Source organism: Marmota monax, unplaced genomic scaffold (assembly GCF_021218885.2).
Source record: "Marmota monax isolate L192 unplaced genomic scaffold, Marmota_monax_Labrador192_F-V1.1 WCK01_AAM20220418_F8-fsc00011, whole genome shotgun sequence".
In the NCBI taxonomy this organism is placed as follows: domain Eukaryota; kingdom Metazoa; phylum Chordata; class Mammalia; order Rodentia; family Sciuridae; genus Marmota; species Marmota monax.
Window position 1 is genome coordinate 4,470,588 of NW_026693082.1, and position 17,536 is coordinate 4,488,123.

Genomic DNA, 17,536 nt, shown 5'->3' on the forward strand with positions numbered 1-17,536 from the left:
TATACTCAAAAGAAATGAAATCAGTGTGTCAAGGAGATACCTGCATTGCCATTTTTGGTGCAGCATTACTTACAATAGCAAAGATATGGAATCAACTGATAAATAGTTTTAAAAATGTGATACACATGCACATACATGCACACTTAAACGGAATACTAGTCAATCTTATAAAGGAATAAAATCCTGTCATTGGAGAAGATGTGGAAGGAACTAGAGATCGTTATGTTAAAGGGAATAAGCCAGGAACAGAAAGACAGGCACCACATCATCTCATTCATACGTGGAACCTAAAACAGTTGATCTCAAAGACGTTGAGAGGAGCATGGTGGCTACCAAGGGGCTGGAGAAAGAAGGGGCTGGGAAGGATGGGGAGAGGTTGATTAATAGGTACCATTATTGTTAAATAGGAGCACGAAGTTCTGGGGTGCTGTTGTACAGTAAGATGACTGTAGATAACAGTAATGTACTATCTATTTCAAAAAAACTAGAAAAAATAGTTTGTATGTTTTTACCACAAAAAAAAAAAAATAAGTGTGTGAAGAGACAATGTGTTCACCTTGATGCAGACATTAGACAAGGTTTGCATGAAAACATCCAGGAGGGTGAGGGTGGAGCTCAGGGACACAGCACTTCCATAGCATGCACAAGGCCTTGGGTTCAATCCCCAGCTCCTTAAAAAGTAAAACAGAACAAAACAAAGCCACATAGTACCCCCACCCCATAAATATGTACAATTTTTATGTTTTAATGCATCTCTTAAAAATAAATTTAAAATTTAAAAATATTTGAGAAGGGTACAAGAGCCAGTCAATATAAAACTGGTCTTTCTACTCTTCACTTCATTTAAAGACTTCAACACTGGAATGATACTGGCCAAACTGTATTGTTATATTGTGTGCATGTATAAATATATGTAACAATGACTCCTACCATTATGTACAACTATGATGCACCAAGAAAAAATATGAAAAAAAAACGAAGACTTCAAAACCATTGATAAGCCCTGCATTGAGGGTCTTCATTCACTAAGCTCAGTTTCCTAGTCCCACTGGGTGGAATGAGAACGATACTGTAGGAGACCAGAGCTTTGGTTCCTTGGCAAGAGACGAGGCCCAGATGAGCAGGCTCTACCCGCCTGTGTGGCAGCTTTTGACTCTTAGGAGAAGCACCATAAACCCTGAAAGAACAGGGAAGGAGGTGGTGACAAAGATCCAGCATGTAGAGGTGTCTTCAGGGACACAGCATGCCCTCCTTTAAAGCCTGAGTGGCAGCTCTTCCAAGAAAAGCATTTGTCCGAGTCGGGAGTGAGTGGCCATCACCACTTCTCACCCCATTGCCCACCATGCAGTCTGTGAGCTCCAGGTGACCACCGCCCTCCAGTTGATCCTTTGGGAGCCTCTGCCTTGGCTCAGAGCACCACCCTCTAGTCGTGCCATGAACCCCGTATTTCCCAGCAGATTGGCATTTTCTCCTCATTTTGTGCTGTCTTTCAAAAGAAGAAAGCAAAATGAAGCACCTCTTTTGCCACAGATGAGGTTGCTTAGGTGTCTGTCATCTACTTCCCACACAAGCTGTCTCTCCCCCCGCTGGCAAAGGAGCCTGTGACACTGTCTTTATGGACCATCCTGGGGACAGGAAAACAGATGACAGAATGATACTTCAGGGAGTTAACGCTAAGTTTACTCTAAAAAATCTTGTTTCCAGTGAACAGTAAAAATGGGTCTCCAACAGTAAAAATGATTATTTGTCTGAGGAAAAGTAACATTTTACCTAAAGTCTTCCCTTTGTATCCAGGGGGGATTGGTTTCAGGATTCCCTTGGATACCAAAGTCCTTGTATGTAAAATGGCATAGTATTTGTAGAAGACCTACACAAACTTCCTGTATACTTTGTCATCTCCAGATTATTTATAATATCTAACACAATATAAGTGCTATGTAAATAGCTGTTCAACTCCATTGTTTAGGAAATACTGACAAGAGGAAGAAGCTCCATTTGTATTTGGTTGAATCCTCAGATGCAGAATCTGTGAACAGCGAAGAACAACTGTATTTAGAAAATGACTGGACCCTTTTAAACTAAAAATCAGTAGAGAACTTCACAGCCAAGTTCATTTCTCAGCTCTTCCAAAGTCTTAGCTCTAGGGACTGGCTCTTTGTCATGTTATAGAAGACACTGAGCACGATGATCCATTTAACAAGGTTCCCAAACAAGGATTGTTTTCACGAGGTGGTTGGGGGTCCCAGAGCAGTTCAACTTCTGCTTGGTGTGTTGATCCAAAAAGTTGATCTTTTGGGAGCCTCTGTCTTGGCTCAGAACACCAGCTTTTTGGTGGTCTCAGGAGTAGAAATGTCAGCTGACTGCACTGTTTTTCCATAGAACACTAGAATTTTGAGTGTGAGTAAAAGCAGTATAATAATGTCAACAATGTCAAAGTAAAGGCCAATAAGGGGATTTTATGAAATCCTTTTATGTTGTCCATTTACCATTAAGGATGTGTTCTAACCTAATGATTAACAATGATCAAGATAATGATAATAATCATTTTAAAGACTTCAACACTGGAATGATACTGGCCAAATTGTATTGTTATATTGTGTGCATGTATAAATATATATAACAATGACTCCTACCATTATGTACAACTATGATGCACCAAATCTGACAGCTGAAAATTCAGGACAGTGAGAGTTCTAAGGGCCACATACTCTAAGGTGACACTATAAAATATAGGTGGCAATTAGCTTTAATTCACTGAGCTGGAAGCAAGTTTTATCATTCCTTTAAAGAACTACCCTCCATGCGACAGTGTCAGGTACCTACCTGGGGCCTGGATGCATTAATTAAAGCCCTGAAGGGTTTTATAAATTCACCAGCCACAACAACCAAATGACAAACAGTAGTAGTTATGGGGGGTAAAAATCTACTTTAGGTCTTAGACTGTGTCTTAGAGTTGAATGTAGGCTGTAAAATTCCACACTTTTTGTGTCTTTAGGTGGTTATGTTAGTCTTGTATTTAGGACTGAGAATGTGTAGATGAAGCACACACAAAGATTGATTTGCCTATAACATGCACGTGAATTTTCTGAAATATTATATACTCTGATCTCATAAAAACAGAAGCAAAACTTTCATATCCTGCCATTCCATTAAATTCCAAGAATTTGAGATATGTCGTGTGTAAGATTGTGTTGCAATCTCTGATGACTTGGAACAGAAGGAAGATTTAGGGAAAATGAGCATGGTTGTCATTAAATGAGCAATCAGAAGTATTCAGATCCATAAACCACTTTCCCCCTCAAAAAAATGAGGCCACCTGTGTATTCACGAGCCTATTACTGTCCCGTGTGTCCTATCAGGTACTGAGGAGGCTATCATTTTCTCATTTGTTTTATGGTTTGTTCCCTGATATTTAAGAAAGGGAAAAAGACAAAAGAGGAAGAAGAAACATTTGAAATATTGCAGGTGATTCATGATCGTGATGGTCAGTGTCCGAGTCCTGTCCTCTAGAAGGGTGAATACTTGAGCACAGGAAGGAACAGCCTTTGGGTGTAAGTCCACGGCTGACCATTGACTTTCTGCTTGCCTGAGTCTAAGCAGTGTGACAGGGGTTTCAGGAGGACGCCTGCTCCCCTGGGGGTCCTTGCTCAGAATGGACTGGTTTCCTCGGTGCCCTCTCCTGGAGTCTCTCTTCTTTCAAAGTTTAGCCTAAAAGTCATCTCTCCTTAGTGCCCCTCTCCCCACTGCCACCATGCCAGCCCTCAGTCCCAAGTGGGGCTCCTGGTTCCTTCTTCTTGGTCCTACAGCTTCCCACATGTGCCTGGGGGGGGGGCTTTGTGGGGTAGGCATGGAGGGGGGCTTTCCTTGTACTGCCGTGGAGAGCAGCAAAGGAGTCCATGCAGGTGACGAACTTGTGTCTGTAGAGGTCACTCCGGCTGCAGGGCAGGGAAGAATGAGAAGCACCGTGAAAGGTGAGTGTGGCTAGGACGAGACTCTTAGCCATTAGGGTGACACAAAGTCACACTGGGGAACAAATTGGAGGGGACCTGCCAGTACATGGGTGCTATGTAGAAATTGAAAGTCAGAAGTCCTTGGAGCAGAGGAGATCTGGGTTGTGATTTGAACCTGGCACTGAAGGCAGGGTACTAGCGCAGCCATCTGAAGGAGGGAAGGAATATGGAGGGATTACCACCTGGGGCCCAAGGACCAGGTTGCTATGTTTCCTGAGTCTGACTTCTATCTGTATGAATTGATTAATTTCCCATTTGACATTTTCTAAAAGCAATCCCCTTTTTTATTTTTATTTTTTATTGGTTCTTTGTAGTTAAACATGACAGCCGAGTCCATTTTGATATGATCATACAAGCATGGAATATATCTTACTCTAGTTAGGATCCCATTCTTACAGATGTACACAGTGGTGGGATTCATTGTGTTGTTTTCATATGTCAGATTCACTCCACTGTCTTTCCTTTGTCCAATCAATCCTCTTAAAGAAAAAAGAAAGAAAAACACCTGCTTCAGTCTTTCCAAGCAGGCCTAAGAGAAATGTCAGAAGCTGGAAGGAATTTGGTGATTTTTGTCTGTTATCCTTTTTCTAAGCATAAAACTTTGCACTTAGAACCACATAAACAGAGTGAATAATTTAAGTCCTTGACTGGTTTTTATTCTCTTTTCTTTTTAATACTTAAAATGGCAAACTGCAGCAATTCTTTCTCTGCCAAACTTGTTCTTAACGAACTCTGTTATAAGAAACTGTTGTCACATGTGTGTTGAATGAATCTTTCTTTTTAAAAAATAGGTTACCCAAAGCAGAGGACTGTGGTTCCTCGAAATGGGTTTGCACCCAAGCCTGACCTGCAGGCCCGGGAGGCTGAGCGGCAGCTGGTCCAGCGACTGAAGGACAGGTGTGAACGGCAGGCCCGGCAGCTTGGCCTCATTCAGGGGGAGCTGAGGAGGGCCATCTGTGGCTTTGATGCTTTGGCCGTGTCCACTCAACATTTCTTTGGAAAGGTAAGGCCACGTTTGGTAAGGGCATCTTGTTTGGGGACTTTGACAAGGGCGTATATGGTGATGGCCATTGAGTATGTGTCGTAGTTTGAGTTTGGGGTCAGAAGGTCACACAGAATCTTCTGCAGCACCTTGTAATGTTTAGGGGCCAAGATTATCCTCATGTGTCAACAAATGTATTCTGGAAAAAATACTAGGTAATCATTATCCCCAAAGAGAAAATTATATAAAAATGAAAGGGAAGGGTACACATTAGTATTTTTAAGTTGAGATCTTTGAACTAAAATGAAAGTGAATTGTTTTCAAAAAAGAAATGGACAGATTCTGAAATTTCGGCTCATTTCCAATGAAAGGGAGGCAGGGCCTCAGCACCGCCCCTTTGGCTGGTGAGAAATGGAATGTGCAGGTCTGAGGCCTCCTATCAGGGCCATGGTCTCCGTGTTCAGAAGCAAGGGGTGTGGGATCTTTTCTGTGTTCGCTTTCTCTCTGAAAATTGCAGAAAGTGTTTTTTGCTTCTCAGCAAATGTCTGGGGCTCCTGGGGCCATCTGGACTCTGAGTTAGTTATTAGCTGTAGAGAATGAAGCTTCCATCTCACCATGGCATAGAGTCTGGTGGCAGCCTGTTATCTGACTCTCTTAGTGCTCCAACTCCAAGAATGCTTAGGGGTGCAACTGAATTGGAGATTTAAATACTGTGAATATCTTAGTCCATTTTCTGTTGCTATCACAGAACATCTGAGACTGGGTGTTAGTAAAAAAAAAAAAAAAAAAAAAGGAGTTCATTTTGACTCACAGTTCTGGTGACTAGAAAGCCAAGAGCATGGTGCCAGCATCTATTCAGCTTCCGGTGAGGGCCTGCCCCTGTGCTGTCAAGGTCATGATGGGAAGCAGAAGGGCAAGCAATACCTGCAAAGAGAGGGAGGGCACAAAGGAGCTGGGCTGCTTTATAACAACGACCCACTCTCTGAAGAACTCATCTGTTCCCATAAGAGCTGATCTGGTCTTGAGACTCAACTTTGGTAACCAAATTTCTACATGTGATTTGGGGTGGGTGGGGGAGAAACCACATCTGAACATAGCAATGAATGGTCATTTTGAGTTTTACATGTGGACCTTCTGGTGCCTATAAATGGAAAGAAGTAGAAATGCAGTATAAATTCCTCCCAAATAAGAAAGTGAACTAACTGAAGTTCTGGCTAATTTAAAAATGCAGAAGAATATTAAGCAGCCCTATGTCCACTGGCTTCTGGCTTTATTTATCATCTGAGCCTTTAAGGGTAGAGCACTCTGGCTTTTATGATGTCCTACACCCTCCCTCCCCCCAGCATGGAAGCCTGAGCTTCTCTTTTTCGTCAGCTCTTTTCTGTTTTGTTTAAAGCACTCAATGAACTGAGCCACGTGACGGGATGCAGTCAAAACAAGGTGCACTTTTAAAATATTGCAAAAAAATCACCTTCGGGATATATACATATATAAGGTATATATGAAACATAAATGATTTCCATGTTTAGACTTGAGTCCCATCCCCAAGACAACTCATTATGTATATGCAAATATGCCAAGATCTGAAAAAAAAAAAATTCTGAAATCCAAAACACTTCTGTCCCAAGCATTTCAGATAAGGGATCCTCAACCTATATACATACATAAAGGGTTTGACCTGGATGGTACTTTAAGAATAGAAATAATTTTTCTAAATAACTTTTCTAAATATGCTTTCTATAGCTCTTCAATATGTATATTTTTCTGAATGTGCTGGTGCCACTAAGAATGTATTAAAAACAAGTCTCTTCACTAAAGAAAGGCTTAAAAAAAAAAAAAAAGAAAGGCTTAGAAGCCCAGATAAGAATCTTCCATTTCTGCCCCGTGCTTATAGCTCACGGCAGAGCGGCTGTGAGAGTTGTCAGCTCTGACACTGCCTCAGCCCAGCCTCCAGGGAGTCTGAGATGCCACATTGAGGTGTCAACACCAGCCTCACACTTGCGTTGGCTCCAGGCAGCTCTGCCCCTGCAGTCAGGCATGTTCCCCAACAGACCAAACAGATCTGCTGAAATCCATGGCCCCAGACCTCTGGGTTGGTGTAGTAATGAGTGTGACTCTCCGGGACTTACACTTCTCGGTGTCAGGTTGAAGGGTCTGAATTTCTCTCTTGCTGTGTGGTTCCTGAGCATGCTACTCTCTAGTGTCCCCTGGTGGTTAATCCATGAAACAATCCAGCAGATGATCCTAATGTACAAAGTGGTTACGTTTCACCTTGCAGTATCAAGTTTTACATGTTACATGTGAGGGTGTATTTAATTTAATTAGATTTATTATATTTTTAAATGTTTTTCATATTGGCTTTTGTCACCTTTTAACATTAATTTTATACATGTGATAGTAGGTGATGCTTTTAAATTGCTTTTTAGTTATTATTAGTTTAAGCAAAAAAAGCATAAAAATTAATGTCAAAAAAAATTTCTGTACTGTATTAGTAAGATTTCCATTACTATAATAAAACACATGAGATAATCAATTCATAAAAAGAAAAGGTTTAGCCAGGTGCAGTGGCACACGCCTGTAATCCTGGCAGCTTGGGAGGCTGCAACAGGAGGATGGCAACAATTTAGCAAGGCATCCAGCAAGACCAATTTAGCAAGACCCTGTCTCAAAATAAAAAAAATAAAAAAGGGCTGGGGATGTGGCTCAGTGGTTAAGTGCCTCTGGGTTCAATCCCTGGTACCAGAGAGAGAGAGAGAAAGGGTTTATTTTGTCTTGACATTTTGGATATTCCAGACCAAGACGACCCTCTTACTTTAGGCCTGTTGTCAGGCAGCACATCATGGCAGGAGTGTATGATGGAGCAAAAGTTCTCATGTCAGGAGCCAGGGAGCAAAGAGAGAAAGACCAAAGGAGTCTCCTTCAGAGTTGCCGCCTAATTACCTAAATACCTCTCATTAATTCCTACCTCCTAAGGTCGATCTACCTCCTAATAGTACATTGTGGTGACTCAGCCTTGAACACATGGACCTTTGGTAGATATTCCAGATCCAAAGTGCAGCATGTACTTGCTGTGCCTAATAAAAAAAAAAAATCAATATTGCACTGTCTTAGTCAGCCTTTTGCCACTGTGACCAAAAGACCAGGCAAGAACAATTTTAGAGGAGGAAAAGTTTTATTTGGCACTCGTGATTTCAGAGTTGCAGATGGACACCTCCATCTCTGGGCCTGAGGTAAGGCTGAACACCATGGCCAAAGGGTGTGGAGGAGGAAAGCAGCTCAGGGCATGACAACAAGAAGCAGAGAGAGTTCCCCTCACTGGGTACAAAATGTAAACCCCAAAGGCAAACCCTCAGTGACCTATTTCCTCCTGCCACACCCTGCCTGCCTACAGTAACCACCCAGTTAATCCCTATAAATGGATTAATCCACTAATTAGGCTACAACTCTCATAATCTAATCACTTCACCCCTGAAAATGCTTGCTTTGTCTCACAGTGAGCTTTTGGAGGACCCTCACATCTGAACCACAACATGCATCAACCTTCTTTTTCCCAAAGTATAAAATAATCTTGTTGCTTTTACTATCTGATCTTTTGTTCCAAGTTTTTTTTTTTTTTAATTCAGAAGAGTGGAAAGAATTAAACCCAAATGCCCATCATCTATATTTAGCACTTATTAACATCCTACCACATGTGCTTTTTCTATGTTTAGTTGTCATTGTTGTTAGTCAGGGGTGTATATTTTCAATATATTTTATATGTATTGACTTTGACCTTTCAAACTCAATTCGCTTGAGTTATCAGAGGATCTTTGTCAATGCTTCAGATGCTGCCTCTGCATATGAAAGTGTCTATGGAGGATTCAAAAAATTAAATAAAAAGCAGAGTTCCTACATAACAGTAGAGCACCTATTGATGGACCACCTACTGTGTCCTAGGTTCTTTCCATACCTTGTTTGAATTCCCAGAATTAAATTTTTACAATTCTCACGTGGAATTGGGGAAAATGGGCTCAAGGAGATTGTGTAGCCCTCTGAAGATAATTAGAAAGTGCTGCAGCCAAGATACAAATACCCGTCAGCCCACATCCAAGTCCCAAGCTTTCCACTATATGAAAATGCAAGCACTCCCTCTCCCCACAGCCCTCAAAGTGCTTTTGATACAGTTAAGAGGGGGAAAAACCTAATTGCCAAACAAGTGGGAGGTTAATCTAAAAGTTAATACTTAACCTGGCATGCGGACAGAAAAGGACCTTAAATGATCTTAGCTGGTTGCCATAGAAATCCTCTGTGCTTAGAGGAAAGCTGGATACTGTGAACAGGAAGGAGGCTTGGGAGAGCCAGGATGGGGAGGGGGTGGCACTTGGGGCAAGTCAAGAGGAAGGAGGAACATATGTGGGAAGGGAATTCCCAAAGCCCATGGTCTGCTGCTTGGGGTCCCCTTCCCTATCTGTAAGCTCTTGGCAAATCGGTTAATGGTTTATGAACAGAGTTAAGCCTGGGGAACTGTTCTGAGAAGTTCAGTGATTGTCTAGGATGTGTGGATCTGGCCCAGCTCAATTTTTAATGCTCCACAAGAAAGCAGAATTCTTTACCAAAGGATTCTACCTGTTTTTCCTCTCTTCCTCTTGACCATTCTTGGATCAGGTCAGGCGGGTGGACTAAAGAGGAAGAAAGGAGAAACAGAGATAGAATCCTTTATAAAATGCTTACTTCCTTGCCTTAAACATGTAATGCATTCAGATTGTAAATTCGGGAATTCATCAAGATGAATGTCTGCCCTCAAGTTCCAAAAGCAGGAGAGAAGCCATTGTGCCCACCAGCCAAGGGAGTCCAATTTCAGAGACGTCCCGCTCAGTGGGGCTATCAAAGCAATAATTCCACCTGATCAGAATTAGAAATTTTAAGCTCTTTGTAGCTCCTTAAATCCTAAAAAAGGAACACGTAAATATAGTATTTTGTGCACCACCCCCTTATAAACTGTACCCTGCAGTTATCCTCTTTTGGTCCCTTAATTTATCTTGAATAACCTAAAGCTTACTGGAAATGTGAGCACCTCGCTCGGTATTTCTGACAGTTATCAGCACAGAACCTTTGGCAAATGTTGGTGAAGTGGTAAATGCAAGGTAAACAGGTGGTTCCAGTGATCACTATTCTAAAGAGAGTCAAGTGTCACAGGAGTAATGCCTCGTACAGTGGAGTGTTTGCTTTCACTCAAAGAAACTTCATAGCCGACCCCCAGATATCAATATATTCCCCAAATCAAGATAGAACCCCAGATGACATTCCCTAGCAGCTCTTTGGAGTCATAAGAACCCCTGGCCTGGGGTGTCGATAACGGAAACATCACAATGGGAGGAAAATATAACTCAGGAGCAAAGTCTTCTAAACATTTATGGAAGATCCTCAATTCTGGAGGCTGATAAAACCCAACTTTATTGATGATAATATAAATTTCATAATAAGAACTGATACTTGATTAAGGTAAAAACTAATCGCCCCCATTACTGAACCATCTCTATTGCGCTTTGTCATAAATGGTTCATTTGTTTTTTCAAATGGAATGACACCCTTCTGAGGACACATGGACACCTTGGGGGCAGGCATGAGTTTCAGCAGCCACTTTGGAAAGGTGACCTGCTTGTTTTCCCCAGACCCAGGTGGGCAGTTGTTTAAGACTGGTGACAGTCAAAGTGCATGCCTTTAAAATACTCTGGAATGCAGAATTCAATGCAGTCCTCCTGCGGGCCACCAGCAACAGCCTGGGTCACAAGGCCACACCACCCAGCCTCTCTAGACCCATGGCCTCTACAAATACCAAAGTGTCTCTTAGATGTCACTGGAAACTTATCTAAATCAATTAAATGATAAAACTCCCCTCCAAATAAAAATAAGTAGAAGGAATGATAATTTTAGAAACTAATTAGAAGCTAAGGAGCTGAGTATGGTTGCCTCAGCTCCAGAGCCTCTTCCCTGTGAGAAATGGGCTCATTAACTTTCCTAGAACTCAGTTTTTCTAAAAAATGGAGTTACAATCAGCCCATCCTCAGGGATGACTAGAGGGAAGGGCTCTCTGACCCTGGGCTCTGTGGTTTAATTTGGTGGCTCTAACTCTGAGAGCTCGTGCTGTCATACCTGACACAGCTCTCAGTTCCTCAGGGGACGGAGGTGACTGTTAATCGTGCAGCCCAATTTAACCCACACCTGCAATGTGACCATCACGGTGTTGCAAATATGTTAGATTACTCTCTTTAGGAAAATCACTTAAATAACAAACTGCTGTGAAATATCGACTTGATTCCATTTCTAAGAACATGACCGTTTCCTACGTTGGGGCTTTGCTAGCATAAGACATGGAAAATCACCTGTCAGGCCCTGACTTCCCATTCCAGAGCTGAGGCACTTAAGTCACTATGACGGGGATGAGAGGTACCGAGGGAGCCTGGAGGAGGCAGAGATGCCTCCAGCCATGCTAACTGGATGCCCTGCATAGAGCAGGGATGCTTGTGAACTGGACTGGAAAGAAGAGGTGGAGGAATCAGGTGACCCAGGCAGCAGGAAAAAAAAACATGCACAGAGAGTAGCACAGCCAGGGGAAAGGCAGGGCCATAGGGTGGAGGGGATGAGTTCAGTTGGCCTGGAGCATGAAACTGAGGACAGGAATGGGGCAGAAGAGTCAGGGACCTTAAATAACAAAGAGAAGGGCTGCTGTATCAGAGACCCCCAGAAGGCACTGAGGTTTCAGACAGAACACAGAAGTGTTATAAGCTATGTATTAGAAAGATTAATACAGTACCTGAGTCTGACGGTGATAGAAAGGAAACTCCAGGTACAGAAAATAAATAGGAGGCTCTGCTAGTAGAATACTAATGCAGGCGAGGGCTGGGGAGACAGCTCAGGTGGTAGAGTGCTTGCCTCGAATGTACAAAGCCCTGGGTTCAATCCCCAGTACTACTACTACTACTACTACTACTACTACTACTACTACTAATAATAATAGACCAGGGTCTTTAATGGAAAGGAAAGCACAGAGACAGGGAACTGAGGACTTGACAATTAAGTGGATTGGGGGAGGGGGTGGTGTTGATCAAGTATGACACGCCCATATGTTAAGGATGAAACATCCTTATCTACCCAGCCTCAGCAATACCCGGGAATAGCAACACTGGAATGTTAGTGCTAAGAACTTAGGAATTGTGTGTTTATAGCTCTCAGAAATGTGTTAAGGATCATGACGGAGTTTTTAAGAAATCTCTAAGTGCTGGAGGTGCCGCTTGGTGGTAAAGTATTTGCCTATCATGCACATGGCCCTGGGTTTGATGCCCAACTCCATGAAGAAAAGAGGAGAATGAATCTCTGGAACCGTACACTTTATGAAACCGTGAACCCTCAATATCCAGGGGAAAATAAAACAGCACTGTAGGGCTGGGCATTTCTCCAAAATTGTGCTTCTAACTCAGACATCACTTGTCCCTTTGAAATTCAGGAGATATAGCCTGGAACCTCATGCCACATGCTGGGGGTATTCTAGTCTCTCCCGTCCTCTCCAGGAACTTCAGTGTGGTTCTAAGTGCCACCCTGTGCGTGCTGACTGTGTTCAGGCAGTGTCCCTCCAGGACTGGTCTAGCGTCCCAGGTTAGTTTCCAGGATTCTTTCTGCATGATGATGCTGGGGTCTCCTTTCACAAAGGAGTTCAGGGGTCACTGAGATGTGAGGCAAGAAAAAGGGGAGCTCTGGGAAAGTAAACTTGGCATCATTTACAGAGAAGTCGCATAGAAAGGGATGCGTCTGCCAGGAGAGTGCACACAGGAGGGACAAGAAGACCTGGACGGTATCTTGAGAAGCTTCCTTTGTAGGAGCCAGCTCAGGACCAGGGCCCCAGAGGAGACAGAAGACAGAAAGGAGCCTCAGAGACTGGGGGAGATGGAAGAACCCGCTTCAGGAAAGCCAAATGAGGGAGTGATTTCTGAACGTTTTGAGTCATTGTAATACCAGGAGCTAGACAGTGGATGAAAGGGCTACAAAATAAGGAAACACCTAATATTTGGCTATTTGAAGCAAGTATCTGTAATTACTACTACTACTACTACTACTACTACTACTACTACTACTACTACTACTATTATTAAAACACACACACAAAAACAAAAAACTAGATTGTCCTGGACCCACTATGATCAAATGATTTAGCAAAGCTTGACCACCTAAGTAAGCCGGCCTTTCACCCTGTGATAAGCGGCAATGGCGCCATCTACAGGACGCTTCCTGGAAATGAAATTCTGTGCTCAGAGAAAAGACTCGCCAAACATTACCTTCAATTCCAAGGAACTGTGCAAAAACCAAGTACTAGTCCCCACTGTTCGATAAAGCGTGAATCACAGACCCGCTTATTCCACAAACTTAATTGAAACTAGGTTTAAAATTAAAACCGCGCAGCTCCTTTCATTTATCCTTTCATTCCTGACAATCATATCACTAAGACAGCAAGAAGAAGATTTATGTGGTACACTGCAAGCAGTTTCCCTGTGATATAAGTCATAAAAACAATTATACATTGCACAAAGCTACTGTCAAAACTATCTGTACATGTAATTTAGTCCCTGGAGAGAATAAAAGCCCATTATTTCTGCCCCACCAAGAATAGAAAAAGAATCATTTAAAAATCTCAAGTAGTGAAACTCTGTTACCTGCCAATGTTCTTTTGAAAACAAAGACTAATCATAGGTAATATGCTGATAAAATAGAAATGAGGTGCTATTATCTCTCAAATTCTCCTTCAATCATATTTCTCCAATTTTGGTTTCCATGTGAAAGACATTCAGAGCCAAAATTCTATATTTGCTTTGAAGGCATGAAGGGGGGAGAAGAAGACCAGTGGAGCAGGGAGTGCAAACGCAGTGAATAAAAGAATAATTGCAAAGATGGTAAATGTTGCTCTAACCACATCAGTAGCCACTTTAACTGTGAGTGCTTTAAATAAGCAATAGAAAGACAGGAGGAGGGCTGGGGAGTTGCTCCCACTGCCGAGTGCAAGGCCCTGAGTGCAATCCTCAGCCCTGGGGGAAAAAAAGGGGGGGGGGGGTAGTCAGAAATAATTTTTTTAAGAATCCAATTATGTATTGTCCATAAGAAACACAATTTAGATATAAAGGTCAGATTAAAAGTAAATGATGGAGCTCTGCACAGTGGCACACGCCTGTAATCCCAATAACTCAGGAGGCTGAGGCAGGAGGATCATGAGTTCAAAGCCAGCCTCAGCAAAAGCAAGGTGCTAAGTAACTCAGTGAGACCTGTCTCTGAATAAAATAAAAAATAGGGCTGAGGATGTGGCTCAGGGGTCGAGTGCCCCTGAGTTTAATCCCTGGTACCTCCCCCGAAAAAGTAAAGGGATAGAGACAGATATACTTCGTAAACACTAATCAAAAAAACTGGAATACCCATATTAATTACAGACAAAGCAACTTCAGAAAAAGAAAGATGATCAGGGATAAAGAGGGGGGGGGCACTATATAATGATAAAGGGATTGGTTCTCCAAGAAGACAAGAAAAGTCATGAAGGTAGCAGTTGATATTTTAGGCTGACTGTTGCATTCCAGTGACTTGTACATGCAGGTGATGTTTAATTATTGCAGTTCTAAGAGCCCTGCTGCTTCAAACTAAAAAGATCTGATAAAAAAGTTTCCAAGGTCATAAGCAGTAGAGTTAACACTTCATACAGTTAAACTCTGGAGACCTGATATAAAGCACGGTGACTAGTTAATATCTGTAAGGCATATTTAAAATTTTCTAAGGGAGTAGATCTTAAGTATTCTTACCAAATACACACACACAAAGGTTAACTATGTGAGATGGTGACTATGTTAATTAACTTGATTGTGGTCATCATTCCACAATATGTACATGTATCGAGACATCACATTGCACACCTTAAAAATATACGACTTTGTCACTTGTAGTAAAGCTGGGGGAAAAGATTTCCTTGCAAATCTCCTGCCTCCAAATGTGTGTGCACCTTTCTGCTATTCTGCTATTTTTTTACAAAGACATAAAATTCATCTGCCTTGTGAATTCACCAGTGGCCAGAATGATGAAGAGGGAAGTTTTGCCTATCATCAGAGTCAAATGGAACCATGTGGACCATTTACTGCAAACCCCTGCCTCAGACCAGACCGACATAAAAAGAGACAATTTTCCAAAAATGCCATCTGGATATTAGCACCTGAATTTTTCTTGGGCAGTAGTGCGAGTGTTTTTGCTTTGATTTCCCCTCCCCCTGTATCAGTCTAACATCAACAAACCAAAATCTCAGTGCAAAATCGCATCTTGATCTCAAGCTGAGATTTCTGTTCTGACAGTGAAGATACAGTATCAGTACCTGCAGCAATGTTTCAAACTCCACAATGATTTGGCACCATGAGTGAGGGAGAAAATTTATTGGTTTCTTGCTGCTCTAAATCATCAAATCCTAGATAATGGTGGTACTATGTTGTGATTAACTATGAGGTTGGACAGAAGCCTGGCACTCTGTCTGTCACCTGAGGGTGAGTAACCATCTGTAGAAGGCTGTCCACCACCGTGGCAAGCCAAGAAAAAGATTCAGGTGTCAAAGCAGCTGGCTGTTAAGTCATAAGAGTCTATGTTTCCCTCAAAAGTAAAAACCTGAGAGTTTTTTAAACCAAAGATATTAGATTTTTTTTCTTCCTAATATGATCAGATTTTTTTCTTCCTCAGATATATATATATATATTATTGGCAATGAACATCTCAGGATAACCATTTCTTTTCTTTTTTTTTTTTCCTTTTTTGGTTTGTTTTGATGGATTTTTTTTTTTTTTTTTGATTAGCAGTGGTGGGAATTGAACCCAGGGTCTTGCACATCCATCAGCAAGCCCTCTACAACTATGCTACATGCCCTGTTCCCCGAATGACCAATTCTTGTTTGAAGACCCAAAACCCAAAACTAAGTAGGTGATTCAAGCGATCTCCACCGAGTTCCAGGTCTGGGTGAGGTAGAAGAGGCTCCGTGCCCCCTGCCCCTCCCACGGAAAGCCACTGTGACAGGCAGACCAGGAAAAACCACAACTTACAGCATCACAGAACTGCTGGTGAGCTTACAAGTGTTTCTCTCCAATATTCCCCATCCTGAACTCAGTGCCACTTGGAACCTGGGAGTGGGCACCTGCACAGGGACAGAGGGAGACCGGGAGAGGCTCTCTAGTTTTGGCCAGAGAAGTGGGAAAGGGAACTTCTACTATTCAGAGAGAGAGCTAAGGAGATCTGTTTCTCCCTGTTCCTGGTCGTCTTTGATGTTTTCTTCTTCGTCCTCCCTCCTCCTCTTCCTTCTTTTTTTCTCTTCTCTTATTCTTCCGTCCATCCTCCTTTTCCTCCTCCTCTTCTCCCCACCCCACACTCCTCCATTTTCTTTTACCCTGTGGTAGCAGCAGGAACCTGCCAAAGCCAAACTCTGAGGGAAGAGGACTTTTCTGTCTTCGTGGAGGATGGATCTGTGGTCCCAAGACAGTGGGAGAATCCCCCGTTGCTTTTATCCTCTGTTTTTCCTCCGCTCAGCCACAGATATGAGCACAGTTGTAGGAACACATCACAGAACAGGGAAACTCAAGTCCTGGCTTTCAGAGAGAGCGAAATAACTGGAGACTAACAGTGAGGGATCAGGGAACCAGAAAGAACTGTGGAGGTTGGGGTGAAGAAGGAGCTTCAGAAAGTGACCCCTTGGAAATGTTTATGAACCTCTGGGCTCACCCCTGAGCTACTCATGTGTGCATCTCATTCTCACAGCACATGTAGACTTTGAGAACTGAGCCATACTATAGACTAGCACCCCCAAAGTGCCAGACTCATCATCGTGTGGCTCATATGTGGGAAAGATCTAATAGTACTTCAAAAGCTTTGAAAACAACACTGACTCTGGCAGCACAACCCACAGAAGGCTGGATGGAACTAGTAACCTAAACTCTGTCTGATTGTGTACCTGCTAGTGATTTTCCATACGGTTTAGACAAGACCCAGTCTCATAAATGTTTTTAAATGCCTGGAACACAATCTGAAACTACTCACCATACAAAGAACCAGGAAAACTCAACTTGCCTGGCAAAAGCCAATCCACAGACAATAAAGACAGGATGACAGAGGTTCTTATCAAATAAATAGAATCTATAAAGAAAAAAATGGAAACTTTAGAACTGAAAAATACAATAACTGAAAAAAGAAACTTGCTGGTTAGAGATGATAGAAAATAGTGAACTTGGAGACAGATCAATAGAAGTTGTACAATCTGAATAACAAAAAGAAATAATGGTTGAAAATATCCCAGGTTTGGCAAAAGACAAACCTTAAGATTCCAGAAGCCCAGTGGACCTCAAACAGGATAAGGTCAAAGAAATCCATGCCCAGATATATCCTAATCAAACTGATAAAAATAAAGCCAAATAAAAGAATATTGAAATCTGCCAAATAAAAATTAGACATTATAGGGCTGTGGAAATAGCTCAGTAGTATATCACTTGCTTATCATGCTTAAGGCCTTGGT

The 17,536-nt window shown here is 42.2% G+C and overlaps 1 protein-coding gene and 1 long non-coding RNA gene across 4 annotated transcripts in view; one reads left to right on the forward strand and one right to left on the reverse strand.

The window, feature by feature from the left end:
• Mtus2 (microtubule associated scaffold protein 2) overlaps positions 1–17,536 on the forward strand; it is a 595,926-nt gene that overhangs the window by 455,196 nt on the left and 123,194 nt on the right. For all 3 annotated transcript variants that reach the window (XM_046454223.2, XM_046454224.2, XM_046454225.2), the window contains one exon: positions 4,802–5,013. In XM_046454223.2, the coding sequence (XP_046310179.1) occupies positions 4,802–5,013 (212 nt within the window). The remainder of the gene's footprint in view (positions 1–4,801; positions 5,014–17,536) is intronic.
• The window catches only part of LOC124099194 (uncharacterized), a 66,495-nt gene continuing 58,556 nt past the window's right edge, over positions 9,598–17,536 (reverse strand). The window contains exon 5 of the long non-coding RNA XR_009227729.1: positions 9,598–9,650. This is a non-coding gene — a long non-coding RNA (uncharacterized LOC124099194). The remainder of the gene's footprint in view (positions 9,651–17,536) is intronic.